Genomic DNA, 27,869 nt, shown 5'->3' with positions numbered 1-27,869 from the left:
ACTAACCCAGCCCATTTTACCTGTGGCCTAGTCCTGACGAGACACCAGAAGGCCACGGGGTACAATGTTGCTGGTCTACCTACTGAGCTGCATGTCCTCTGCCTCCTACAGAGGAAGAGCAGAGACAAACACGGGAGGCGAAGTGTTCTGAAGACCGGGGTAGCAACTTGAACATAAGGGCTTAAAATGGCCAATGCGGCATGGAAACTATTAACAGAGAGGGGAGAGTGGCCCCAACCCCCTAGCGACAGTGGCACCAACATCCCAGTCAGGGCTAATGGGCCCTTTGCAGCAGTTAGAGTGAGGTGGTGCACCAATGGGCATGGCATAGAGCTGTTATGCCAGCTCCCCTCTGCACTGGGGGAATTCCCTAGGGGACAGATCTGCTGGCTTTCCAGCCCCTTTATGCCACTGGAACTGTTCAGAGGGGCTAAGATGAACCATGCCTTTTAAGTGTACAGTGGTTACTAACAGCAGGCTCTAACCCCCCACCCTCCATGGCAGTCTTCAGGGGAAAACACCATTTCCCCACCCCTCCGGGCTCCTCAACTCTGCAGGCAGCAGCGGGAAAGAGGGGAAGAACAGACTGCGGGCCTGGTATGGGAGAATCACACCAGGATGCTTGTTTGTGCCGATTTTGTGTCTTGGCTGAATCTTTAATGCGTGTTGTAACATGAAGAGCCACTCCCAAACCATCGCCCCCACCACTGTGAACGCTATGGTGGCTAACGCCTCCCAGAGGCCAGGATCCCTTTATCTTCAACATCCTACTATCTTCTGGGCATCACTCTGGTTATGGTTCTTCCCCAGGCTAGGCACGGTCTTGCTTGTGGAAAGGCCCCATCACATCCCCTGTGCTAGCTGGCTAGTCAGGGCAACGCTCCATGTTTATGCCCCACCTCTGTGAAGGCCTCCACGCAGCGGTCGATGTCATCCTCGCTGTGGACGGCTGAGATCTGCACCCGGATCCGCGCCTTTCCCTTGGGGACCACGGGGTAGCTGAAGCCGATGACATAAATGCCTGGTGATGAGAGTCATGTGCAAGGGGGAGGCAAACATTAATACTGGAGCTCGTTTACTGGTGGGAGGGGGTCTTCAGGGGTTTTAGCTCCTTTTCTCTCTCCCCCCGTGTCCCCCCGGTAAGCAGGGATCAGACAGCAGCACACAACTCCATGCTGGTACTGGAAGGGCGCCCCCTACAGAGCTGCGAGGGAAGCAATGGGAAGAGCGAATGGTGTATGTGCTGCCCGGCAGAGTGGTGGGATGGGGAAAATTTCTTCTCCAAAGCCCCATAGCAAAGCAGAGGCAGTGTGAAAGGGAATAACTAGAGCAGGGCACTTCCACATTGCTGGAGGGGCTGAGGAGGTACAGAAAATCCCCTACGGCTACCAGACATGGAGTAAGATAGCTACAGGGAAAGAGGATCAGAGGCCATCCCTTCATCTGCACGTGACACCACCACTTGACAGCCCCAGCCTCCTCTGGGTTTACCTCTCTCCAGCATGTCATCAGCCATCACTGACGCTAGCCGGGCCTCGCCCAGCATCACAGGGCAAATGGGGTGATCATTCCCGGAGATGCTGAATCCAGCTGCAGCCATCTTGCTTCGGAACCTGCCCGGGGGGAGGGGGAAGAGGAGCTCATCATCCCTGCTCGGGGAAGCCCTTCCCCTCAGCCACCAGCCCACTGGCTCTGGCACCTGTGTGGCTTTGCACCGTCCTGGCTCCTCCATGGCCAGGATCAAACTCCGCACCACTCAACCTGCGTGCGGGAAGGGGCCATTCCTCCGAGATCCCCTCCCATTTTCCGCACACCTCAAAGGCTCCATAGCAGGCTCTGCTGTGCCACTCTGGCTATCATGGTGCCTTCCGCATCCAGACTGGTGCCTGGCATGTGAGGTCATGCTGGAGCTCGCACTAGGTAATTCCACGGCTGTGATATCACAGCCATCTCCATGGAAACCACAGGTGGTTCATTTTCCATCCTCTGCTGATAGCACCAGAGACAACTCACTCCTGAGCAGAAAGGAGTCTACTGGCCAAGGGGGTGAGATGGGCAGGGAAGTGACTGCATGGAGAAGGGGCTTGTTGGGGGTCTCCCCCTGAGAAAGGATCCCAGGTCCTCAGCCCTCACCGCCTGGTCTTGGCCACCATGGACTGCGCGATGGCGTTGCTCTCCATGAGCAGGTCTAAGGCCTTGGAGGCGCAGCCCACGACAGCAGGAGGCAGGCTGTTGGAGAAGAGGTACGGGCGGGAGCGCTGGCGCAGCAGGTCAATAAGGGCCTTGGGGCCAGTTGTGTAGCCACCTGCAGGGGGAGCAGACAGAAAGAGAGCATCATTCGGGACAGGGGGAGGAACAGCCAACAACAGGACCCCAGGAACACCCCCCCGCTCCTCCCACACACACACACCCACCCAGTAACACAGGCAGCAGCGCCTGGGATCCCAGCTGGTTAGTTTCACTAATGGGTGCCCAGGTGTGACGTCTCCAAAGGGAGGTCACAGGAGGGTGCACCTGGCAGGGCTTGCTAGGCCCCCTTCACCCTTGCTGTAGTGACCCTTGTTGGGTCCAGGCCCTTTGGCTCCTGTCCACGTCTTGGTGTTCCCCATCGGTTCTGTACTGTTAAAGGGATGGGACAGAAGGGTTTTGGGGAGCTCTCGGGTACAGGGCCACGTAGAAAGACAAGGCCCCAGAAAGGGGAATTTCTGAACCTGCTGCTCCTCCAAGTGCCTTCCCCAGTGTTGAGTTGACAATGTCCACCTGGTCCATTACTCCCAGCAGTTCATCAGTACCCCTGCAAGGAGAGAAAATGACCCCATCAGCCCTGGCAGCTCCAACCTGGGGGGCTGAGCCGTGGCAGCTGGGCCCTGGCACCAGTTCATTGCCACTTTCTCTCCAGCATGGCTCTGATGTTTTCCCAGTCCTGATGGAGTGGCCACCCCTCCAGTGTCAGGTTAACCCAATGGGCACCACCACCCATTTGCATCCCCACCACCAGCTTTGTCCTAAAACGAAGGATACGCAGAACCAGGACAGTAGCTATGGATGCAGGTTGTGAAATCTCGATGTGCCGTGCTGTGGGAGGGGAAGGACTTGTCCAGCCAGCGGCAGCGTAAAGCAGCAGGGAGCAGGCCAGGGAAGCATGCCTAGCCAGCCTGGCTGGCCTCCTCAGGAGAGTTCTCTCTCCAGATGGGGTGAGGTCGCCTCCCGCAGGAGGGAGCCAGCCCTGCTAGCAAAGGCAGCACTGGGGGCTCAGCACGTGGGCTCCTCATCCCTCCCCAGTGCAGGCTGCTCTTACTTCCTGCACACAGCAAACTGGTGGTTTCATAAGGCAGAGCAGAGACACGGCCCCTCTGAGTATGCTCCGAACAGGCCCCCGCCCACCCACACTCCAAGACTGAGAATGCTACCCGCAAAATCTGAGCCCTCCCCCGTTATGCCACTCCCTGACACAAAGACAGGTGTAGAAAGGAGGGTGCTACCATCTTGTAAAAAAGGAGGGGGGAGGTCAATGGCCAGGTGTGGATGCCTTCAAGGACTAGTGGCTCTAAGGATCCACAGCCCCACAGGAAAGAAACCCCATATTCAAACCCGTGGCTGGTCTAGCCCCAGAGAGTGAGACGTGGGACTAGCAGGAAGGTCTGGTCTCGTACCGCCCATTGGGCCCAAGGAAGCCAGTGGCGTGGCACTCATCGATGAAGACGAGGGCCTGGTATTTCTGGGCCAGGCTGCAGATCTCCTTCAATGGGGCGATGTCACCATCCATGGAAAAGGCACCATCGGTAGCCACCAGCCTCAGGCGGTGTTTCTGTGGAAGAGAGTGTGGCAGGCTGCAAGGGATCATGGGTAAAGACAACTGCTTGAACAAATGTGTTTGGGAAATGGGAGGAAATGGAGACTGGGTCTAGTACTCCCAGTACATCACTATATGGCCCTCACCCACCATCTCCCCTCTATCCATCCTTGAGCTCACATTCTGGCAGGCTTCCTCCCACCAATGAGCAAAGGATTGGATTCTCCCTAGAGTCTGGCAAGGCTGCTTCAAATGCTGGCCAAAGGAGGTTACTCCTCTAGGAGATGCAAGGTTATTATCTGGGAGATGGGCACCTTGCTCCTAGACTGGCAGTGGGTCACAGACTGAGTGCACTCCCAGGGGAGAACACGTCTTTGTACCTGTGCGTCCTGCAGCTTGGCCTCCAGGTCCTGCATGTCCATGTGCTTGTAGCGGTATTTATTGGCCTTGCACAGGCGGATGCCGTCAATGATGGAGGCGTGATTCAGCTCGTCTGACAGCACTGCATCTTCTGGGGTCAGCAGTGCCTGGGAACAGCAAAACAATGGGCTGCGGTGGGTTACAGGGGGAGCATCCTTGCTAGATACATTAGCAAAATTCTGTGTCACCACAGTACTCCTGGCTTGGCAGCCTCACTAGCCGACCACCAGAACCCTCTGCATCCTATTGGTGGTCAGGCCACTCATAGGGCAGTGCCAGGGCATCATGTCTCTCCTCATGTCATGGGATACAACACTAAGGCTTCTATCTCTCAGCTCCTTTTCCCCCGCCATGTGGTTCCTCTCCCTTTGCATTCTTTGCATGGTTTGTTCCATAAGCCACGTCTCTGCCAACCCTACAGGATGCGATGACTTCCTCTACCAGGGCTGGGCCTAGGTTGGGGACAGTCGCCTCTTGCCCCACACTTTTGGGATCCTTGCCATCACCATGCTCCCACAAGGGCTACCCATCCTCCACTGCAGGCTTCAGCCACCCTCGCCAGTACGCATGAGCCACCTCCCCTACTTTTTAGGTGGAGTGGCTGCATCCGTTTTGAATTCTCATGTGAGCGGGTCCAGAGAGCTCAGGTTGGCGATGTTGGGGGCTTGTGGAAGGTGGCCAACAGTGATGGGTCGCTCTGAGGAGACAGCTGGATGGGTTCCACTGCAGAGGCCCACCCAAAACCTAGGATTCGTTGTGATGGTCACCCTACTAGGAAGGAGGAGATGAAGGCTGACTAGAAAGCTCCATGGCACCTCAGCCCCCTACCCCAGCAGCACACAGAGCCATTGGGCCTTCTCTCCATCCCTATCTCATTTCCCTTAACTTCAGCTTGCAACCTGCTGAGGGAAATGCGATCATCAGCAGAAGCAACAGCTTTGGGAGCTTGGCTTGTTGCCTATGTAGCCCTTCCCCTTGCTGCCCCCTACACACAAAGCACAACACATGCACTATGAACCTCAAAGATACCAGCATTGGCATCAAAGCAGCTGGCATAGAGGATAGCATCTTCTCTCTGGTGGAAACGAGAGATCTTCTCCTCCAGGTTCTTGTGTATATTCTAGAGAAAGCCAAGACAGAGAGTGAGGGATTTCTATTAACATGACCAGTGGTCCAGCTAGAGTTCCCTGCTTGCCATGGTTTTCTGCATGGGATGCCTATTTTTTTTCCAGATGCGTTTTCTCACAAAGGAACCTAAATTGTGGTTAGAATTTTTGGTCCCACAAACCAATCACTACAACCACAAGACTCCAAACCAACACGGACAGGCAGGGCTTTGGAGCTGTGCTCCAGCTCCGCTCCAGCTCCAGGCAAAAACCTGCAGCTCCACTGCTTTGGAGCTGCTCCAGGCTCCGCTCCAAAGCCCTGCGGACAGGGCACTTGTGCTGAGGCACTTACCATTTTTAACTGAGACGTTGCCCCAAAAAGTTTAAGTGCCACACAAAGGGCCCAGATCCTCAGCTGATGTAAACTGGGGTAGCTTCATTGATGCCATGGAAGCTACCTCAAGTTATTGTAGCTGCAGGTCTGGCCCTGGGAAATTTGGGGTGTTTATTTTATAACTAGAATTCCTCAGGTTTTTTTTTTTTTTTTAAACACACAATCTTGGGGTTGTTTTTTTTATGAGAAAGCCTATTTAATACCCTTAAACTGACAGTGCATGTAGGGGCATGTCTGTGTGGCCATGTGTACGGATAAGCATGTAGAGCTGTGTCTGTGTGGACATGCATGTGCTGATAAGTGTTCAGAGAAAGGGAAGCACACGAGCAGCATGCCTGCACTGTTGTTATAGGCAAAGCGGAAGGCTTCTTTCCTCGGTGGTAGATATAGGATTGGTTTGGGGGAAAATCGAGATCCTGGGAAGAAATCGTGGAGAATGACAGCTAATTAATATGCAAGAGAATGGGAGCGAGGGTTTTGCCTTCTCCCAGGAGTCCATGTGGAGACCTGGTTATTTGTTGGAGTGGAAGGGTGAGGCTCACACAGTAAGGTGTGTATGTGTTGGGGAAGGTGTGCGTGTTGGGGGGGGGGAGAAAGAGAGTGAGGAGTAAAGGGAAGGGAGTGGGGACAGCACATCCATGGGGAGAGGGACAGGAGAAGAGATCAGATGGAGGAGGAAAGGAGAAAGAAGTAAGAGAGAATGGGAAGGAAAAGGAGAGAAAAGAGGGACTAGAACAGAGAAACCAGCCAGCCAGGAGAGCCCAAATGACAGACCTAAAGCACCCTTTTGGTTCCACCTGGGAGCACTGTGGCTTGGTGACAGATGATTGGGTTTTAGCCCCAGGGAAAGGTGACTACTCCACTCTGGATCACGGCCCCACCCATACCTGAGTCCCGCAGATGAAACGGACAGAGCTGAGGCCAGCTCCGAACTTCTCCAGGGCCTCTAGTCCAGAGCGGATCACCTCAGGGTGGCTGGAGAGCCCTAGATAGTTATTGGCACAGAAATTCAGGATCTCTGCAAAGAGGAGGAGGGCAAGAAGGAGTGAGCAATGCATATAAATCCTACCCATCCTCTGATGCAGCAAGATAATAGAGCAAACCTCAGCCAATAGCAGGACTGAAGTTAACACACCAAAAGCAGCCAGGTATGTGCCCGGAACCATGGAAACATTCTTATGCCACATTTCCAGCATGCCCCCATGGCTGATTATTGAGCAAAAGTAGATAAGTCCAATTGCTTCACAATGACTCATTACTGTAACAGCTTAGCCAGTTTCCTCTGTCTCTCTCCTCACATAAGCAGAGGCATGGCAGCAAGGATCCGTCTACCTGGGATCTCCACCCAGCGGGAGACAGGCTGCCTGTTGCTTCAGAAGGCAGGCTGAGTTTCCGGTTGTACTGGTTTTTAAATTCAGGTTCCAAAAAAAGGCTGATTCAGGGACAATGCTAAAATCCTGGCTTTTTCTGGTCACTTTGTTTTTTGAATATAGGATGAAAATCTGAAAACCTCAGATAAAAGTAGGCAAACCAATTCTCAGATGACAACATGAGCAAGTATCACCTCTTCCAGGCCCTAAATAGAAAGCCAATGTCACAGCCGAGTCCCGCTCTCTGAACAGACGCCAGTCAGTTGTGACTGGCTCCAACAACAAATCCCATGTGCTGCTAAGCTCCCTGGGCCTGGGTAGCGACTGGTCACTATTCCTACTACTAGGTCTTTCAGGCATACTACCAGGTGCAGGCCCTACATCTGACAGCGAGACCCCACAGTCCAGCCGCCTCAGAGCCAGGAACCAGTGCCCCAGCCCCCGAGCCCCCAGTTGCTTAGACACATTCCCCAGAGTCCATCTGGCTGTGGGATCGCTGGTTATTTCTAGTTAACCCCCTCCTGGGACAACACGGCAGCAAAGCAAGGACATGCAGGCTTAGCAAAGGAATTTCGCACACACACTTTATTATTAAAAAGCTCAAGAGCGTTACAGATCTATGGAAAACAACAAACTTTGGACACAGCCTCCTCGGTGTCCTCTCCCCCTGGTGAGTCCTGGGTTTGGTTCACGTCCTTTAGAGGAAGCCAAGCTCCTCCTGCCTCCACTCTTCCTCTGGGGATTCGTCCAACACCCACCACCAGCTTCCAGGCAGGGAGGGAATCAGTCAAAGTTACTGGCCCTGCCAGTAGAACCCCCGTTGCTCCAGGAGCGGATTGCTGTGTGCTCTGTCCCAGCTTTTCAGACAGTTTCTGGACATGGGGTTGAGTTCCTGCTAGAGACTGAATGCTCTGAGCCATACTAAAGATTACATTTGAAATTAAGGTTGAAATACAACAGGTGTTCACTAAACAAAAATGGATTTCTGAAACTGACACTGACAACCCCCATTCAACCGTCACCATTGTGGCAGGTCCCAGCCACAAAGGGCTGGGAACGGATAAGGATCAATGCTTACTATTTCTGTTTAACATTTATACCAGGGGTCGGCAACCTTTCAGAAGTGCTGTGCCGAGTCTTCATGTATTCGCTCTAATTTAAGGTTTCATGTGCCAGTAATACATTGTAACATTTTTAGAAGGTCTCTTTCTATAAGTCTGTAAATATATAACTAAAATACTGTTGTATGTAAAGTAAATAAGGTTTTTAAAATGTTTAAGAAGCTTCATTTAAAATTAAAATAAAATGCAGAGCCCCCCGGACCGGTGGCCAGGACCCAGGCAGTGTCAGTGCCACTGAAAATCACCTCGCGTGCTACCTTCGGCACACATGCCATAGGTTGCCTACCCCTGATTTATACTATGGTAGAAGCCAAGGGCCTCAGTCAGTATCAGAGTCCTATTGTGTGAGGTATTGCGCGCACACACACACACACACACCCTCTCCCCCTCTCCTGGCCCAAAGAGCTTTCCATCCAAATAAACCCTCATTATGGCCAGTCAATGCAGACAGGGTCAAACTATCTTTAAAACAAAAAACAAAACAAAAAAACCCACACCTTTCATGTTCATTAAACTACCGAAAAAAGTGGGGGGGGGGGAGAAGAGGAGGTGGAGGGGTGTTTGTTTGTTTTAAATATGTAGAAATCTAGCAAAATTAGGCCCTGACCACACTGGCTTGCCAAACCATAATCCCATATCCTACAAATACTTATGCACATACTTATCCTTACTCACGTGAGTAATCCCACTGAACTCAATGAGATCACTTGCATGCTTAAATTAAAGCATATGCATATATGTTTGCAGGATCAGGGTCATCCTAGGCCCTTAAAAACCAGGTTAGCAACAAGCATGTTTAAACACAGTTTCGTAATTCTGTTTGAAGAACAGAGTTAGCGCCTAAGGGCTTAAGATACACTACAAAAGCCTCAGTGTCCAATGACTGAGCTGCAATATGGTATCACAAGACACAGTCAAAAGTTGGTTCTCTCTTGTAGACAGATCCTTACCTATGTATTAACCGTATCAGGGGGCAGCAGGAAGTCAGATTCCCCAGTTCTGTCTGTTTGGTTTTTCTGTTGTGATTTAGTATAAATGGGCCGAAATACTGCCAGAGATAGGTCCTTGTCTAGACAGGGATATGCACTCACAGACACAAATCATCAACAGCCAGGTGTGGGTTAAGCTTTTTATAGAATAGGAATATCAAATGTCTAGAATATATCCCAGAGTGATACAATCAACCAGCTCATGGAAGATGGTGGTTGGCCATGTGAGTGGCTTAGGTTTTTTAAGTGGGTTTTGAAATTTATATTCAGTGGGGTAGAAAGGCTGCGTTTTCTCCATGGGTTGTGTCAAAAAAAAGACGGTTACTCACCTTTGTAACTGTTGTTCTTCGAGATGTGTTGCTCATATCGATTCCAATTAGGTGATTCCCAAGCCTTACCTAGGTGGTGTGGTCGGAGTGAGATGTTGCAGAATGCAAAACTGCTGAGCCAAAGGCTGCATCATCTCTGGACTGTTGAACCAGTGCGTAATGTGAGGCAAAGGTGTGGACCGAAGACCAGGTAGTTGCACGACAGATCTCCTGGAAGGGTACGTGAGCCAGGAAGGCAGCAGATGAAGCCTGAGCCCTGGTAGAATGTGCGGTGAGGTGGCTCGATGGAACATGAGCCAAGTCATAGCAGGTACGGATGCACAACGTCACCCAAGATGAAATCCTCTGGGAGGAGACAGGTAGGCCCTTCATTCGGTCTGCCACCGCGATGAAGAGTTGGGGCATTTTACGAAAAGGCTTTGTCCGCTCGATATAAAATGCGAGCACTCTACGGACGTCCAGGGAGTGCAATTGTTGCTCCCGTCGTGATGAGTGTGGCTTTGGGAAAAAGACCGGAAGAAAGATATCCTGGTTGATATGAAAGGCCGATACCACTTTAGGGAGGAAGGCCGGATGTGGTCGCAACTGCACCTTGTCCTTGTGAAACACAGTATACGGTGGGTCCACCGTGAGAGCCCGAAGCTCGGAGACTCGTCTGGCCGATGTAATGGCTACGAGGAAAGCTGTCTTCCAGGACAGGTATAGCAGCGAGCAGGTTGCTAGTGGCTTGAATGGGGCAGTCATAAGTCTGGTTAGAACCAGGTTGAGGTCCCAGGTTGGGGCGGGGTGGCGTACTTGGGGGTATAAGCACTCCAAGCCCTTGAAGAACCTAGAAACCATAGGGTGCAAGAACACGGAGCAGCCACTCTCCCCTGGGTGGAAGGTAGAGATGGCCGCCAAGCGCACCCTCAATGAAGATACCACTAGGCCCTGCTGTTTGAGAGACCAGAGGTAGTCCAAGATGGTAGGGATCGAGACCTCGGTGGGAGTAACACTATGCTTTTCGCACCAGCAAGAGAAATGCTTCCACCTGGCCAGATATGTTAATCGAGTGGAAGGTTTCCTACTACCCAGGAGTACCTGTTGTACCGAGGCAGAGCAACGTAACTCGGACTGGCTTAACCACGCAGCAGCCATGCTGTGAGGTGAAGGGACTGCAGGTCTGGGTGGTGAAGTCTGCCGTGGTCCTGAGTTATGAGGTCTGGGCGAAGAGGCAGGGGAATCAGGTTGGCTATTGACAGGTCTAGCAACATGGTGTACCAGTGCTGCCTGGGCCACGCTGGAGCGATCATGATCAAGTGGGCTCTGTCCCTGCGGAGCTTTAGTAGGACCCTGTGAACCAGCGGGAAGGGTGGAAAGGCATAAAGCAGTTGGCTCGTCCACGGCATCAGAAAAGCGTCCAAGATTGAGCCCGGGGAGAGGCCTTGGAAGGAGCAGAACGTCTGGCAGTTCCTGTTCTCGCGGGAAGCAAAGAGGTCTATGCGGGGAAAGCCCCACTTCCGGAAAACAGAATGGATAACGTCCGGACGAATCGACCACTCGTGAGACAGGAAAGATCTGCTGAGGCGATCCGCCAGAGTGTTCCGAACCCCTGGGAGAAAGGACGCTACCAGGTCTACCGAGTGGGCTATGCAGAAGTCCCAGAGCAGGATGGCTTCCTGACAAAGGGGGGCGGACCGTGCCCCTCCCTGTTTGTTTACGTAATACATGGCCATTGTGTTGTCTGTGAACACTGAGACACAATGGCCTTGTAAATGCTGTTGAAATGCCTGGCACGCAAGGCGGACTGCTCTCATCTCTCAGACATTGATGTGCAAGGCCAGCTCCTGAGCTGACCAAAGGCCTTGAGCGCGAAGATGACTGAGGTGAGCACCCCAGCCGAGAGATGACGCGTCCGTCATCAGGGACATAGAAGGCTGAGGCGGATGGAACGGCATCCCTGCACACACCAAGGACGGCGTCAACCACCAGTCGAGGGAGCCTAGAATGCTCGGGGGGATCGTGACGATCATGTCTATGCTGTCTCTGCCCGGGTGGTATATCGAGGTGAGCCAAGATTGGAGGGGATGGAGGCGTAGCCTGGCGTGTTTGGTCACGAACGTGCAGGCAGCCATGTGACCCAGGAGACCGAGACAAGTGCGAGCCGAAGTTGTCGGGAAGTTCTGCAGGCCTTGGATAATTGTTACCATTGTGTGAAACCGAGGCTGTGGTAAGCAGGCTCTGGCGAGATTGGAGTCCAGGATGGCCCCAATGAAGTCTATTCTCTGTGTGGGAATCAGAGTGGATTTCTCTATATTGATCATCAGGCCTAGACGCATGAATAGGTCTTTGACGATGCCCACATGATGGGTGACCTGTGTCTTGGAGGTCCCTCAAATGAGCCAATTGTTGAGATACGGAAAAACGTGTATCCAACAGCGGCGGAGGGAGGCGGCGACTACAGCCATGCATTTTGTGAATACTCTTGGGGCTGTAGAAAGGCCAAACGGAAGGACCGTAAACTGGAAATGTTGACGGTTGGCCACAATCCGGAGGTACCGTCTGTGTGGAGGATAAATGGCAATGTGAAAATATGCATCCTTCATATCGAGGGCGGCATACCAGTCTCCGGGATCCAAGGATGGGATGATGGTCCCCAGGGATACCATGCGGAACTTCAACTTTATCATGAACTTGTTGAATTCTCGCAGGTCTAGGATAGGTCTGAGACCCCCCTTTGCCTATAGATTGTATGACCTGCACCGGTGGTGCCGGGCCCGGGTTGAGGCAGCGCAGACTCTGTCATCGTGATCAGCTCCCTTGCCATGGAAAATGTCTCCGGCGTGGAGGGAATAGTGAGCTCAACCACGGCTCGCGCCGGGGAGCTTTCAGGCACAGGACTCGATGGCCCTTGCGGGACCAGAATCGACGGTACCAATGTTGTCGGTGCCACGGCAGGTGTTGGTGCCGGGCGGTCCGACTTAGTCGGGTGCTCTGGCTGCGGTGCAGGTGGCACGGAAGCAGCAGGAGTCTTATGCCTCTTCACCCACGGGGAGAGGGAACGGTGCCGTACAGACATCGGTGACGGTCGGTGCCGAGAGGCCTTAGCAGTACCGGTGCGATCCGGTGCCGAAGAAGCACTTCTGCCTGCGGACTGTCCAGCGCTCGGTGCCGAGGGCAGAGGAGTAAGAGCTGCCTCCACCAGGAGCTGTTTGAGACGAAAGTCCCGCTCCTTTTTCGTCCTCGGCTTAAAGGCCTTGCAGATCCACCCTTATCGGCGAGGTGGGATTCCCCGAGGCACTTAAGACAGGAGTCGTGGGGATCTCCTGTTGGCATCGGCTTGTGACGGGCCGAGCACGGTTTGAAACCCGGTGAACCGGGCATGGGCCTCGGCACCGGGTGTGGGGAAGGGGCTAATCCCCGAACCCCTCTTAACTATAACACTAACTATGTTATAGAACAAATAAAACTAACTACAACTATAGAAATTTCAACTATATACACAAGAAATAACGAGAGAACTACGAGTAGCTAGGGAAGTGGAGATCAGCTAAGCCGCGCTCCACTGTTCCAACGACCGACATGGGCGGTAAGAAGGAACTGAAGGGCCATTGGGTCGGCAGGGGTATATATTCGGCGCCATGGCGGCGCCACTCTAGGGGGCACTCAGCTGACCCACTGAGTGTTGCTAGGGTAAAAATCTTCCAACGAACATGCACGCGGCGCGCGCGCACCTAATTGGAATCGATATGAGCAAGCACTCGAAGGAGAAACAAGAGCTCCTACTCTCAATGTACCAGGCCAATTTTTATTCTTTGTATTACAATAGTGCCCCAACTGTGACTGGGGTTCCATTATGCTGGGCATCATAACAAAACATAGTGTGGGAGAAAGGCAACATTATTAGCATTCCCATTTGAAAGGTGGGGAAACTGAGGCAGAGATTCACAATGCTGAGGCCAGAAGGGACCACTATGATCATCTATCTGACCTTCTGCATAACACAGGAATTTATTTAGGGAAGTCCTATTTGGATTAGAGCATGTTTTATAGAAAAAAAACCATCCAATCTTGATTTTAAAATTTCCAGTGATGGAGAATACACCATCACCTTTGGTCATTTGTTCCCATGATTAATTACCCTCACTGTTAAAAAGTGCACCACACACTGGAAGAAAAAAAAAAACACAAACAGGAAAGTTACTTGGAAATGATGCAAGAAATCCAAAACAACTATCAAAAACCCCCCGAGGACAGCCATCCAACACAAAAACAAAAAGTGGAACCAACTACAACTACTCCACAACCCACAGAACAACACTGACGCAGAACACCTCTGGGAGAAACCATGGCACCAGTACCCACCACATGGACATTACACGACACCCAAACGTCATCAATTTATCAAGACTACTCCTCACTGGAGCTGAATTATCTGTACTCTCCAAGGGACAGAGCATCTGTCCCACTACAGAACCTGATGCCATACTAACGTGTGGAAAACTAGAATACTTCCACTATCTCCTCCTCAAAGAATGACAACACCACTCACTATTAGCACGTCCCCACCACCAATCATAAGAAAAAAGAATAATCAGACTGGATACCACAGAGTGGACGAAACCACACCCATGATCATTACATTCATTGCTTCAGGGAAAAAAAAACTGATTACAAAATCCTTAGCAAACATCATATCTGCCATAATCTATCCACCACTGAGAGGACAGCCATACAGTCCTGAAATCTAACCACCAGCTAGTGATCAAACCAACAGACACGACTATGTTAATGAGGCCAACTGACAACTCTCTAACACCACCTACTATAAAGAACTCAAAAAAGACCCCACATTGCAATTTACCCAGGAACTTAAGTATATAATCAAATCCTTCCCCAAACAACTCCAAGAGAAACTCTACAAACTCATCTCCCACTAACTCATCCCAGGCACCTTCTACATCAGAGGAGGGCAAACTACGGTCCACATCTGGCCCGCAGGACCCTTCCCTCTGGCCCCCGAGCTCCTGCCAGGGAGCGGGGTCAGGACAGGCTTGTGGAGGAACCAGCCCAACTCCCCGGCAGCTCAGTGAGCAGGGCAGAAGCTAGCCCCTGACCCCTTCCCTTCTGCCCCCCTCCCTCCCTCACAGTCACAGTTCCCCCAGTGCCTGGGCAGCGTGGCTGCAGCTCCGGCCAGGCGGCACAGCTATAGCGCTGCCAGACCTGGTGCTCCAGGGCGGCGCAGTCAGGGAGCAGGGGGAGTTCCAGGAGGGGAGATGAGGAGCAGGGAAGGTTGCAGGGGGAGCGGTCAAGGGGCCTGGGCCCTACTGCCGGGGACAGGGGCAGAGCAAGCCAGGGCCCCCCCCTCCACCCCCAGCATGCTTGGCCCCTGTCCCCAGCAGCCAAGCCCAGACAGGGAGCGAGCCCTGCCCAACTGCCAGGGACAGCAGCCAACCGAGCAGGGGAAAGGACTGAGCCCTCTTTTCGTGCATCCCACAGGTAAAGTGGGGCGGGGAGAGCAGGGAGGGGACGGGGGCCAGGCCACGCCTCGCTGTTTGGGGAGGCATAACCTCCCCCAGCCTTCCCTACCAGGCCCTCCATACAACTTCTGTACCCGATGTGGCCCTAGGACCAAAAAGTTTGCCCACTCCTGTTCTACATGCTTCCCAAGATACACAGAGAAGGGAACCCAGGCAGACCCAACGTATCTGGCCACAGAACTCTTACTGAAGGAATACTGGAACTCATAGAAACCATCTTCAAACCACTCATTGCACAAAGGCCCAGTTTCCTCCAGGACACAACCGACTTCCTCCACAAACTCCGTAACATTAACAATCTCCCTTGGAACACCATCCTCGCCACCATGCAGGTCACTTCCCTATACAACAACATCTCTCATAATGACAGCATGGCTGCCTGCCTCAAATATTTACAAGACAATGGACAACCCTCAGATATCCACCCCAAACGCTCTCCCAACTTATCCATTACATCCATAACAATTTTACATTCAACAACAAAAACTTTGTCCAAACCATGGGAACAGCCCTGGTTACTAGGATGGCTCCCCAATATGCCAACCTCTTCATGGGCTACCTTGAAGAATTTCTGGACAAGTGCACCACAAAACCAATGATATACCTGAGATACACTGATGATATTTTCATCCTCTGGACAGATGGCTCTCAGATTCCACCACAACTTCAAAAACCACTATCTGTCCATTAAACTCTCTCTCGAACACTCTCACAATAGCATCAACTTCCTGGACATCAATCAGTTTCAACAATGGAACCCTACAGACAAACCATATACAAGAAACTGACAGATTGCCTCACCTACCTTCATAGATCCAGTAACCACCTCTAACACACCAAGGCTTTGGCTACACTTGCGCTTCAAAGCGCTGCCGCGGCAGCGCTTTGAAGCGCTAAGTGTAGTCAAAGCGCCAGCGCTGGGAGAGAGCTCTCCCAGCGCTGTCCGTACTCCACCTCCCTGTGGGGAATAACGTACAGCGCTGGGAGCCGCGCTCCCAGCGCTGGGGCTTTGACCACACTGGCGCTTTGCAGCGCCGCAATTTGCAGCGCTGGAGAGGGTGTGTTTTCACACCCTGCTGCAGCACTGCAAATTTGCAAGTGTAGCCAAGGCCCAAGAAAAAGACGGCTACTCACCATTGTAACTGTTGTTCTTCGAGATGTGTTGCTCCTATCCATTCCAGTTAGGTGTGCGCGCCGCGCGTGCACGGCTCTTCGGAACATTTTTACCCTAGCAACTCCGGCGGGCCGGCTGGGCGCCCCCTGGAGTGGCGCTGAATATATACCCCAGCCGGCCCGTCTGCTCCTCAGTTCCTTCTTGCCGGCTACTCCGACAGTGGGGAAGGAGGGCGGGTCTGGAATGGATAGGAGCAACACATCTCGAAGAACAACAGTTACAACGGTGAGTAACCGTCTTTTCTTTTTCGAGTGATTGCTCCTATGCATTCCAGTTAGGTGATTCCCAAGCCTTACCTAGGCGGTGGGGTCGGAGTGAGACGTGGCAGAGTGTAAGACTGCTGAGCCGAAGGCTGCATCGTCTCTGGATTGCTGCACCAACGCATAGTGGGAAGCGAAGGTGTGGACAGAAGACCAGGAGGCCGCTCTACAGATGTCCTGGATGGGAACATGGGCCAGGAAGGCAGCAGACGAGGCTTGCGCTCTCGTAGAGTGAGCGGTGAGGCGGCATGGTGGCACACGAGCAAGCTCGTAGCATGTCCGGATACATGTCGTTACCCAGGAGGAAACCCGCTGCGAGGAGACCGGCTCGCCTTTCATGCGGTCGGCAACTGCTATAAACAGCTGTGGCGAACGCTGGAAGGGCTTCGTGCGCTCGATATAAAAAGCGAGGGCCCTGCGGACGTCCAGGGTGTGAAGCTGCTGCTCACGAGGTGAGGCATGCGGCTTCGGGAAGAAGACCGGGAGGAAGATCTCCTGATTGAGGTGAAAGGCTGACCCCACCTTAGGGAGGAAGGCCAGGTGTGGTCGAAGCTGCACCTTGTCTCCATGGAAAACGGTGTATGGTGGACTAACCGTTAGGGTACGGAGCTCAGAAACTCGTCTTTCTGATGTAATTGCGACTAGGAAGGCTGTCTTCCAGGAGAGGTAGAGCAGAGAGCACGTGGCCAGAGGCTCGAAGGGCGGTCCCATAAGCTTGGCCAGAACGAGGTTTAAATCCCAGGTCGGGGTAGGACGCCGCACCGGCGGGTACAAGCGGTCCAGGCCTTTAAGGAAGCGGGAAACCATCTGGTTGGAGAAGATGGACCGACCTCCCATGGATGGACGAAACGCGGACACTGCTGCCAGGTGCACCTTCAAGGAGGAGACCGCAAGACCTTGCTCCTTAAGGTACCAGAGGTAGTCCAGGATTGTAGGGATCGGGACTACGAAGGGATTGAGGCCGCGTCGGTCACACCAGAGCGCGAAACGCTTCCACTTCGCGAGGTAGGTGGAGCGAGTGGAAGGCTTTCTGCTCTCTAGCAGGACCTGCTGTACTGCCGCCGAACAGTCCCTCTCCGCGTGGGTCAACCACGCAGGCACCAAGCTGTAAGATGGAGGGACTGCAGGTTCGGATGGCGGAGTCTGCCGAAGTCCTGCGTGATAAGGTCTGGCCACAACGGAAGGGTCATGGGATCCTGAATGGAGAGCTCGAGCAGCAGGGTGTACCAATGCTGCCTCGGCCAGGCCGGAGCGACGAGTATAAGGCGGGCCCTGTCCCTCCGAAGCTTGAGCAGCACTCGGTGTATGAGTGGGAAAGGAGGGAAGGCGTAGAGGAGGTGATCCGTCCAGGAGCAGAGGAATGCGTCCGACAGGGAGCCTGGAGAGCGACCCTGATATGAACAAAACTGGTGACATTTCCTGTTCTCCTTGGAGGCAAACAGGTCTATCTGGGGAAACCCCCACCTCCGGAAAATTGTGTGCACGACATCTGGACGGAGGGACCACTCGTGGGAGAGGAACGACCTGCTGAGATGGTCGGCCAGAGTGTTCTGCACTCCTGGAAGAAAGGACGCTTGCAGGCGAATCGAGTGGGTCACGCAGAAGTCCCACAGGAGCATCGCTTCCTTGCAGAGCGGGGAGGAGCAGGCTCCGCCCTACTTGTTCACATAGAACATCGCCGTCGTGTTGTCCGTGAACACCGCTACGCATCGGCCTTGCAGACGGGCGTGGAAGGTGTGGCACGCCAAGCGGATTGCTCGCAGCTCCCTGACGTTGATGTGGAGGGAGAGCTCCTGGGGCGACCAGAGACCCTGGGTGTGAAGGTCGCCCAGGTGGGCCCCCCATCCCAACGCCGAGGCATCCATGGTGAGGGTGATGGATGGTTGAGGGGGGCGGAACGGAACCCCTGCACATACAACCTCTGGGTCCAGCCACCAGTTGAGGGAGTTGAGGGTCGGATTCGTGACCGTGACTACCATGTCTATGGAGTCGCGGTGTGGGCGGTACACTGACGCCAGCCAGGATTGAAACGGGCGAAGGCGCAGTCTCGCGTAGGCGGTGACGAACGTGCAGGTTGCCATGTGACCCAGGAGGCGTAGGCAGGACCGAACTGTTGTAGTGAGAAAGGTGTGCAGGTCTCGGATGATGGAGACCATCGTCTGGTGCCGAGGTCGAGGGAGGCAGGCCCTGGCTACCGTGGAGTCGAGGACCGCTCCGATGAACTCCACTCTCTGCGATGGAGTCAAAGAGGACTTTTTGGCATTGACAAGAAGGCCCAGTACCCGAAACAGGGATAGTATTTCGGACATTTGGTCTGCTACCATTTGTTGGGATGGTCCGCGAACCAGCCAGTCGTCAAGATACGGGTAGACGTGAATGCGACGACGGCAGAGGTCTGCAGCAACTACTGCCATGCACTTGGTGAAGACCCTCGGCGCGGTGGACAGGCCGAAGGGTAGTACCGCAAACTGGTAGTGCGCACTGTTGACCACGAAACGCAGGTAGCGTCGATGGGGAGGGTAGATCGCGATATGGAAGTACGCGTCCTTCATATCGAGGGCGGCAAACCAGTCTCCCGGATCCAGGCAGGGGATAATGGACCCCAGGGTTACCATGCGAAATTTGAGCTTGACCAGGTACTTGTTGAGCTCCCGGAGGTCCAGTATAGGCCGGAGACCTCCTTTCGCCTTGGGGATGAGAAAATAACGGGAATAGAATCCCCTGCCCCGCATATCGTGCGGCACCTCCTCTATGGCACCCAAGCTCAACAGAGTCTCGACCTCTTGTAGGAGGAATTGCTCGTGAGAGGGGTCCCTGAAGAGGGACGGGGAGGGTGGGTGGGAGGGTGGGGGCGAAATAAACTGAAGGCGATACCCGTGCTGGATAGTATGAAGTACCCAGTTGTCCATCGTTATTCGGGACCACGCCGGGAGGAAGTGAGAAAGGCGGTTGCAAAATAAACGGGAAGGATCCGGGGAAGAGACTGATGGGCCGTCCTCGGGCGTCCCGTCAAAACGCCTGCTTGGGCCCTTGCGGGGCCTTGGACGACGCCTGGGCCTGGTTGCGCTTGTTGCCGGACGGCCTACGGCGGTTTAGACCGTTTCGCCGGCTATTATATGGCCGCGATCTGGCCTGGGTAAAAGGTCGGTAGGGCTGTTGTTGCCGGAATGACTGCCTCTGGGTAGCCAGTGTGTGCATACCCAGAGTGCGAATAGCGATACGACCATCCTTGAGGGTCTGAATCCTGGAGTCCGTTTTCTCCGAGAACAGACCGTGAGTCTCAAAGGGGAGGTCCTGTAGGGTATATTGCACCTCCGGCGGCAAGGTGGAGGACTGCAGCCAGGAGATGCGTCGCATAGTCACTCCTGAGGCCAAAGTTCTGGCCCCTGAGTCCGCCGAGTCCAGAGCAGCCTGGATGGAGGACCGGGAGGCTTTCCTGCCCTCTTCGACGAGAGCGGAGAACTCCTGTCAGGAAGCCGTCGGGATCAGCTCTGAGAACTTCGTCAGGGACACGAAAATGTCGAAGGTGTAACGAGCCAGGAGAGCCAACTGGTTGGCAATCCGGAGCTGGAGATCCCCTGCCGAATACACCTTTCAGCCCAACAGGTCCATGCGCCTGGCGTCCTTGGACTTTGGCGCCGGGGCTAGCTGTCCATGCCTCTCACGGTCATTAACAGACTACACTACAAGGGAGTCTGGAGTGGGGTGGGTGTACAAATACTCGTACCCGGTGGGGGGGACCGAGTATTTTCGTTCGACAGCCTGTGCGGTAGGAGGGACCGACGCCGGTGACTGCCAGATGGTAGTGGCATTCTTCTGGATAGTCCGGATGAACGGGAGGGCCACCCGCAGCGGGGGCTCCGCTCCGATCACCCTGGTCACCGGGTCGTCATCCTCCGGGACCTCCGCCACCGGGAGGTCAATAGCCTTTGCCACCCTGCGAAGAAGGTCCTGGTGGGCCCGCAAGTCAATCGGAGGAGGGTCCGCCGTAGAAGCCCCCGCCACCACCTCATCCGGTGAGGAAGATGAGGAGAGAGTTTGGACCACCACATCTGCCGGTGGTTGCTCCGGAGGGTGGGAAGCCATGTCGTGCCCCGGATGCTCTGCGGGACCAGGTGGCGACAGGGCCTCACCCGGTGGTGATGAGGGAGGCCTGCTCACCGTGGCTTCTGGCACCCTGTGTTCAGCACCCGCGGGACGCGGGGGGAAAGAGAGCCCTTGGGGCTCGTGGTAGGCCCAGGGGACCCAAAAACCCCACTGCTGTGGTCCAAGGTCCTGGTTCTGGGTGCCAGCCCAGAGATCTCTTCCGCTGCCTGCCTGAGAGGCGACTGACGGCTGACGCGAAGGCCATGGGGGGGCAGAGGCGCTGATGGAGTGCGCCGTGGAAGGTGGCAGTTTGTCCCCGGACGGTGCCAAGGATCGGTGCCGAGCGTCGCGGTGCCAGGATGGAGATCGGGACCGTCGATTCCTACGGTACCGGGAGCATGACCGCGACCTCGATCGACGGTGATGGGAGTGGCTTCGGGAGTCGCGGTGCCGAGAACGGTACCGGGAGCCAGACCTCCTACGGTACCGGCGGTCCGGTGACCGGGACCGGGAGCATTGCCGGGAGTGCAACCGGTACCGCGATGCTGAGCGGTACCGGGACTGCGACCGGTGCCGAGATGGGGAGCGGTACCGAGACGTTGATCGGTGCCGGGATCGGGATCGGCGTGACGGCAACCGTTTCCTGGAACGGGACCGGGACCGAGACTTGGAGCACTGTCTATCCCGTCTGTCAGGGGTCAGGGGCCGCATCATTGCCAGCTTGCCCACCGACTGAACAGCCCGCACCGGCGGTGCCGGGGGCCGGAGGCTCGGTGCCTCTGTGAGTTCGATAAGCTCTCTCACCGTCAAGAAGGTCTCGGGCGTGGACAAGAGAGGCAGCTCGACCGCGGTTGGCACCGGGGAGCAGGGAGGTACCGGACTCGACGGCTCTTGAGGTGCCGGAGTCAACGGAACCGTGCATGGCTTGTGCACTACCACAGCCGGTGCCGGAGGTGCCGGTGATGGCTGGGTAAGTTGTCCTGGAACATGCGGCTTAGAAGCCGAGTGCACCATCTTCCGCTTCCTCGGTGGAGAAAGGGAACGGTGCCGGGATGTCGGTGCTGTCTGCGAAGTCCGAGCAGTGTCGGTACCGGGGCGGCTCGGTGCTGCTGGTGCGCTGCGCGCCGAGGCCAATTTCGGTGCCGCTGGGGACGGCGCGGGAGGTTGAAGTGCCACCTCCGTAAGGAGCTGCTTGAGGCGAGAGTCCTGCTCCTTTCTCGTGCGCGGCTTAAACGCCGTGCAGATCGGGCACTTATCTATCCTGTGAGATTCCCCGAGGCAGCGCAGGCAGGAGTCGTGCGGGTCGCCAATGGGCATGTGCCGCTGGCAAGCCGCACAGGGCTTAAACCCCGATGCCTTGGGCATGAGCCCGCACCGGTTGTGGAAGAAGAGGGGCTAAACCCCCCTAATTCCCTTACTATACTATAACTAACTAAACTTATTTAACTAAACTAACAACTAAACTAAGTTAACCAACTATGTACACTGAAGAAATGGAGAAACGCTAGGGATGTGGAGGTAAGGGAGTACTCCACTGTTCCAACTGGCCGTCACGGGCGGTAAGAAGGAACTGAGAGCGGACGGGTCGGCTGGGGTATATAACAGGCGCCATGGCGGCGCCACTCCAGGGGGCGCCCAGCCGGCCCGCCGGAGTTGCTAGGGTAAAAATGTTCCGAAGAGCCGTGCACGCGCAGCGCGCACACCTAACTGGAATGCATAGGAGCAATCACTCGAAGAAGAATCAGTTATCTACAGCCAGGCACTCAGGTACTACAGAATATGCTCCGAGGAGAAAGTCTGGGATATACACATTAATACACTCAAAACCAACTTCTCCAAACAAGGACACTCCACCAGAGAAGTAGATCGCATCACCTCACGCTGGAACCCATATGCGGTTTCATTAAACAACTACAGTCCATACTGAGTGGAGACCTCATCCTGAAAGAAATCTTTTCTGATCCCTCACTTCTGGCCTTCAAACAATCTCCCCAAGCTCATCATCAGAAGCAAGCTCCCCACAAACCAAGACACACCAACTCAAAGCAGCACCAGACCCTGCCAGAACAACAAATGCAAAATCTGCAGACATATATCCACTGCTATAATGATCAACACCCCCCACAACACACTTTTCAAAATCCATGCATCCTACACATGCCTATCACATGTAGTGTACCTCAGCCAATGCACTCAATTCCCCAGTAACAACTATGTGTGTGAAACCAGACAATCATTACAGTCTCAAATGAACTCACACAGGAAAATGATAAAAGACAAAAATTGACTATTGCCTGTGGGTGAACACTTTTCACTCTCTCCCAGCACTCTGCCACGACCACACAAGCCATGTTAAAGTGCTGCGTTGCCAGTGTAGACTAGCCCATAGAGCGTCTTCACCAGATGCCCTACAGCAGTGCAGCTGCATCAGTGCAGGTGTAGACCTGCCCTTAGCGGTGATGCTCACAGTACCTTTCCCAGCCCTGAAGAAGAGCTCTGTGGGACTTGAAAGCTTGTCTCTCTCCCCAACAGAAGTTGGTCCAATAAAAGCTATTACCTCTCCCACCTGGTCTCCACCTTATTTCAAGTCTGAAGAGTCAGAGAGTCAGGCTATGTCTACACTAGCACTTTTGTTGGAAAAACTTTTGTCTGCCAGGGGTGTGAAAAAAAAAAAAAAACACCACACTGAGTGACATAAGTTACACTGACAGAAGCGCCAGTGTAGCCATTCCTATGTTGGCGGGAGACATAGCTACCGCCACTCGTGGGGGGTGGTTTAATTATGCTGACAGGAAAGCTCTCTTCTGCCCGCACAGAGCGACTACACAGGAGACCTTAGAGTTGTGCCGCTGGAAGGTCTCTAGTGTAGACACCGCCTAAGGCTATGTCTACACTACACAGCTTTTAACAACATGGCTGTGCTGCTAAAAGGCACACAGTGTAGCCACTGTTTGTTGGCTCTCCTGCCAACAAAAAACTTCCACCCCCAACGAGCAGCATTTGCGCTGTCGGCAGGAGAGCACTCCTACCAACAAAGTGCTGTTCTCAGCAAAACTTTTGCCTTTCAGGGAAATTGGGGGGGGGGGTGGTAACACCTCTGAAAGACAGAAGTTTTATTGTTCAATTGCCAGTGTAGACATAGCTCAAGTGACTTGCCTGAGGTCATGCAAGAAATCTGCAGAAGAGCGAAAAACTCATCTTTCAAGTCCCAGTCCAGTGCTCATAAATACTACTGCCTTGCATTTGTCATCCAAAAAACCTTTAAATAAAAGGAACAAATTCATTCCTAACCCCTGCAGTGATCACCCTGCTTCTTGAAGTGTGAGTTTTGATTGCCTTATTTTAGCTGGCATAAACACAAACGTTATTATTGGTCATAAAATCATCCAACTCTTTTAAATACTCCAATTGCAGTATTTGACTCCGTGACCTCCTGCAGCAAGGATTCCACAGGCTGGACTACACACGGCACGTAGTAGTATTTCCTTTGACTGGCTTTAAATTTACTTGCCATTAGCTTCATCAAGTGATCCCTAGCTCTCATATTATGGGACTTCATAAGAGGGAAGGATCTGACCATCTTTCACAATAGTCCTCATAATAATAAATCTGTCTGTTATAGGCATAAAGACCAGTCAAATTAGGGCCAAAACGTATTTGTTTCAAAACAAACAACAATAAATGATGTTTTAGAAAAACTGATGCCCACATAATTGGATTTTGTTTTTTAATTCAGAGAGAAAGTTTTCAAATAAAAACACAAAAACAAATGAAAAGCCCCATACTTTTATGTTCACAAACTGCCTTGCCACATTGTGCTTGTGCAGAACCCAAAAGATATATTGACTAGAAACAAAACAAACTGGCTAATCTAACATCATTGTCCAAGCTGAGAGAAATACAAAAAATAAACAGTGTATAAACAATGTCCATTAAACTAGATGTTCAATATTCTTTGTTTTACTTTTTTAAAAAATATTATTTTAGCCTGACAATGCTGCTTTAAATCTTCTCAAACACTTCTCCCACCTAAATTAAACAACCCTTCATTCTGCAATCTTTTGGTGTATGTAACTTCTACCCAGGACCTATCGATCTTCATTGCCCTTGATTCAATCAGCTACCTCTTTTGTAATCTGAAAACACGTTGCACCAAAGCAGGCGTTTCCTGAAATAATATTGCATTTTCCATGTCTTTTATAAAATACACTCAATAATTATTTTCATGTTTTTTACTGCATATGCACACAGGGTTCTCTATCCAGGTTCTCTCCCCCCAGCACATGGGTGGGTCAGACTGCTTTGAAGTGTGAGTGTGGTCGCGGCGCCAGCGCTGGGAGAGAGCTCTCCTAGCACTGCAGGTACTCCACCTCCCCGTGGGGATTAGTTTACACCGATAGGAGCTGCGCTCCCAGCGCTGGGGCACTGTTTACACTGGCCCCTTACAGCGCTGTAACTTGCTGCGCTGGGGGGGGGATGTTTTTCACCCCCCTGAGCAAGAAAGTTGCAGCGCTGTAAAGCGCCAGTATAGCCAACAGTTTCATCTGCCACAGCGCTGCACTCTCCCCTAAATAGTTCATCTGGAGTGTCTCATAATCCTCTATGGCTTTTAGTAACTGCGCTGTGTCTCTCTCCTCTCCCCCTGTCTAGCCAGCACCGGAGACGCGTTACATTTCATTGCTGCAATACCTACCTCCTCTGCTGCCTTCTACATGGATGTGTGGCCCTTGTTTTGATGTTATAACCCTCTCACTCTTCCAGGTACCAGCGCCTCGGATGCTCTCTAGCTCAGCCTCCAGGACGTGGTTGAGTTGGGCCAGGGCAGTCCTTGCCCTGTAGGAACTGCATTGCCCCTGCGAGAGGGGGTAGCTCAGAAGGCGGCTGCACCACATTCCTCCGGCTCAGCTACACAGAGAACAGACAAGCGGCAAAGAGCCTGAGCATGGACACATGTGGGGGAGGCGGAACCTGAACCAGCCAATCAGAAAGTAGCAACAGGCGCACCAATCAGCGTCAGAGTTTATTTAAGGGGACAGGGCTAACAGTATAGACTAGAATAGGGGATCTCAAACTGGGGGTCAGGACCCCTCAGGGGGTCTCAAGGTTATTACATGGGGGGTCGTGAGCTGTCAGCCTCTGCCCCAAGCCCCACTTTGCCTCCAGCATTTATAATGGTGTTAAATAGATAAAAAGGTGTTTTTTTTAATTTATAAAGGGGGCTTGCTATGTGAAAGGGGTCACCAGTAAAAAAGTTGGAGACCCACTGGACGAGGGTGTGGAGAAAGCTGGAACAGGAGTACAATGACTAAAATGTGCCCAGCTCCGGTCAGCGACCTCAGCCTAAAGAGGGGGTATTGACCCAGCACGGTGTGGGTCTCATAACAAGTGGGTACTACAGGGGAGGCTTGAGATACATGGGGGATCTCAGGACTGGAACAGGACAGTTGGGACCACAGGCCAAGAGCAGTATGTAGGGACAGAGGGGTGTGGATGTCTGAGGGGAATGGAAAAGCTGGAGCTGCTGCAGGGCATGACTGAAGTCCAGGCAGGGGCAGATTTAAGGGTCAGAGTTTGGTCAGCAAACCTGCTGCCTGGGGGTTCAATGGTCACGTTGCCTTAGGCTTATTTAAACATGAAAAGTAAAACACACACACACACACACCCAATCAAAAATCACAGGCCTAAACAAAAGTGGACTCTAACTGTGTTGGCTTGTGTGTTTCCATTTTGTGGAACCTTGCACCACAGCAACACGTTTCCTTGGCAAATTGCACTATGATTCTGTCCAGCTCCAATCTTGCAATCTCATCTTTCTCAATTTTAAGGAGAGCAAGGTCACTGAGCCGTGTCTGTAATAGTAGTGAACACATAATTTGTGACACATCTTAACGTGCTTTTTGCAAGTTCATCATTTGACACTGAAATTCAAGTAGCTCTGGACTCCAAGTGACAAACTGAACACCTCTGTGTCTTTTGTAAAATAATACATCTTGAAAGACATAATCTTGTGAACCAAGTTTAAAGACAAATATGAGTATTTTCCCATGAGTTTAAGAACTTCCTCCTTTCACTTTTCTAAAGTTATTTTGAAGTTGTCTGGGATGGAGGAAACCAGATAGAATAACTACCTCTTCATCTCTCTCACACTGAGATTTTAGTTCCCTGATCATATTGTCTAAGACCTCAAATATTTCCTTTGATAGTTATATTTTGCTTCTAACAGAGAATCATGTGCAAATTCATCATCCATGCGGTGTACATGTCTCTTCCTATGACTTGAATAGTTTGCACTTTCAAAACCTATTGCTTCTTACCTGTTGTGAGATTCTTTTATAATTTCCTCATACTTTTCTTCAATCTGAATTTGCATAGCTCATTCACTGTGCTCTAAAATATCCAGAGGACTTGGAACAGATCAATTTTCTTTGACCAAAGGATTCCAGAGACTGCAGCCACCAGGGGTAAGATCCTATGCCACTATAACAGATTAAGGTAGAACATCCAACCCATCAAAGACAGGTTGCTTTTTGCTCGACGTATGTCTCACGACTCTTGCATTCAATAACAGTTCCATCTTCTAGGCCAGTGTTTCTCAAACTTGGGACGCCACTTGTGTAGGGAAAGCCCGGGCCGGGCCGGGCCGGTTTGTTTACCTGCCCCGTCCGCAGGTCCGGCCGATCGAGGCTCCCACTGGCCGTGGTTTGCTGCTCCAGGCGAATGGGAGCTGCTGGAAGTGGTGTGGGCCGAGGGATGTACTGGCCACTGCTAGTCTTGCAGTGTACGTTTAGATTTAAAGGGCTCCTTTGTTCTTCAGAAGCCTGTCCAATTTCATCTGTTGCATCAATCCTTCTAACTTCTTCAGTGCACCATCAAGTTCCTCTTCTCTTTGCAAAACTGTACTCTCTCAAGCCAGAGTTTGAAGATACAGATTATTTTTAGACCTAATCATTAGTTTTTTCCATTGATGGTTAGAGTTAGCAAAATATTTATATATTTCCTGCAAAGTTGTGAAGAAAACCTTCAGGGCTGGGCTGACCTTAACTTCAGCAGCATGCCCCAAAACTAGGTTAATTTGATGTGCTGGATAATGGATGTATAGTGCATACGCTTTGTCTCCCTTGCCTGAAAGCTGTTCTCTCATTTTTGCTTGCAGTCCTCCATGAGCCCCAGCCATAAAATTGGTCCCATCATATCACTGTCCAGACATATATTTGGGCTGTAATCCATAATTGCAGAATAAAACATTAGTTAACTGGTCACACAAGGATGCAGCATCTGCCTCATTGCCACAAAACTAACAAAGTGATC

The 27,869-nt window shown here is 52.6% G+C and overlaps 1 protein-coding gene across 1 annotated transcript; it reads right to left on the bottom strand.

Moving 5' to 3' along the window:
- Nucleotides 1-79: 79 nt before the first annotated feature.
- Nucleotides 80-25,500, bottom strand: GCAT (glycine C-acetyltransferase). Its single transcript, XM_039487491.1, has 9 exons — nt 25,255-25,500; nt 6,601-6,731; nt 5,232-5,333; nt 4,174-4,320; nt 3,654-3,808; nt 2,712-2,794; nt 2,134-2,305; nt 1,492-1,613; nt 80-1,021 (listed from the first exon to the last, which is right to left on the bottom strand). Exons 1-9 carry the CDS (start codon nt 25,451-25,453, stop codon nt 870-872), a joined length of 1,263 nt encoding a protein of 420 aa, XP_039343425.1. The 5' UTR covers nt 25,454-25,500; the 3' UTR covers nt 80-869.
- Nucleotides 25,501-27,869: the final 2,369 nt, after the last annotated feature.

Source organism: Mauremys reevesii, linkage group 1 (assembly GCF_016161935.1).
Source record: "Mauremys reevesii isolate NIE-2019 linkage group 1, ASM1616193v1, whole genome shotgun sequence".
Lineage (NCBI taxonomy): Eukaryota > Metazoa > Chordata > Testudines > Geoemydidae > Mauremys > Mauremys reevesii.
This window is presented reverse-complemented; position numbering and strand designations above follow the sequence as displayed.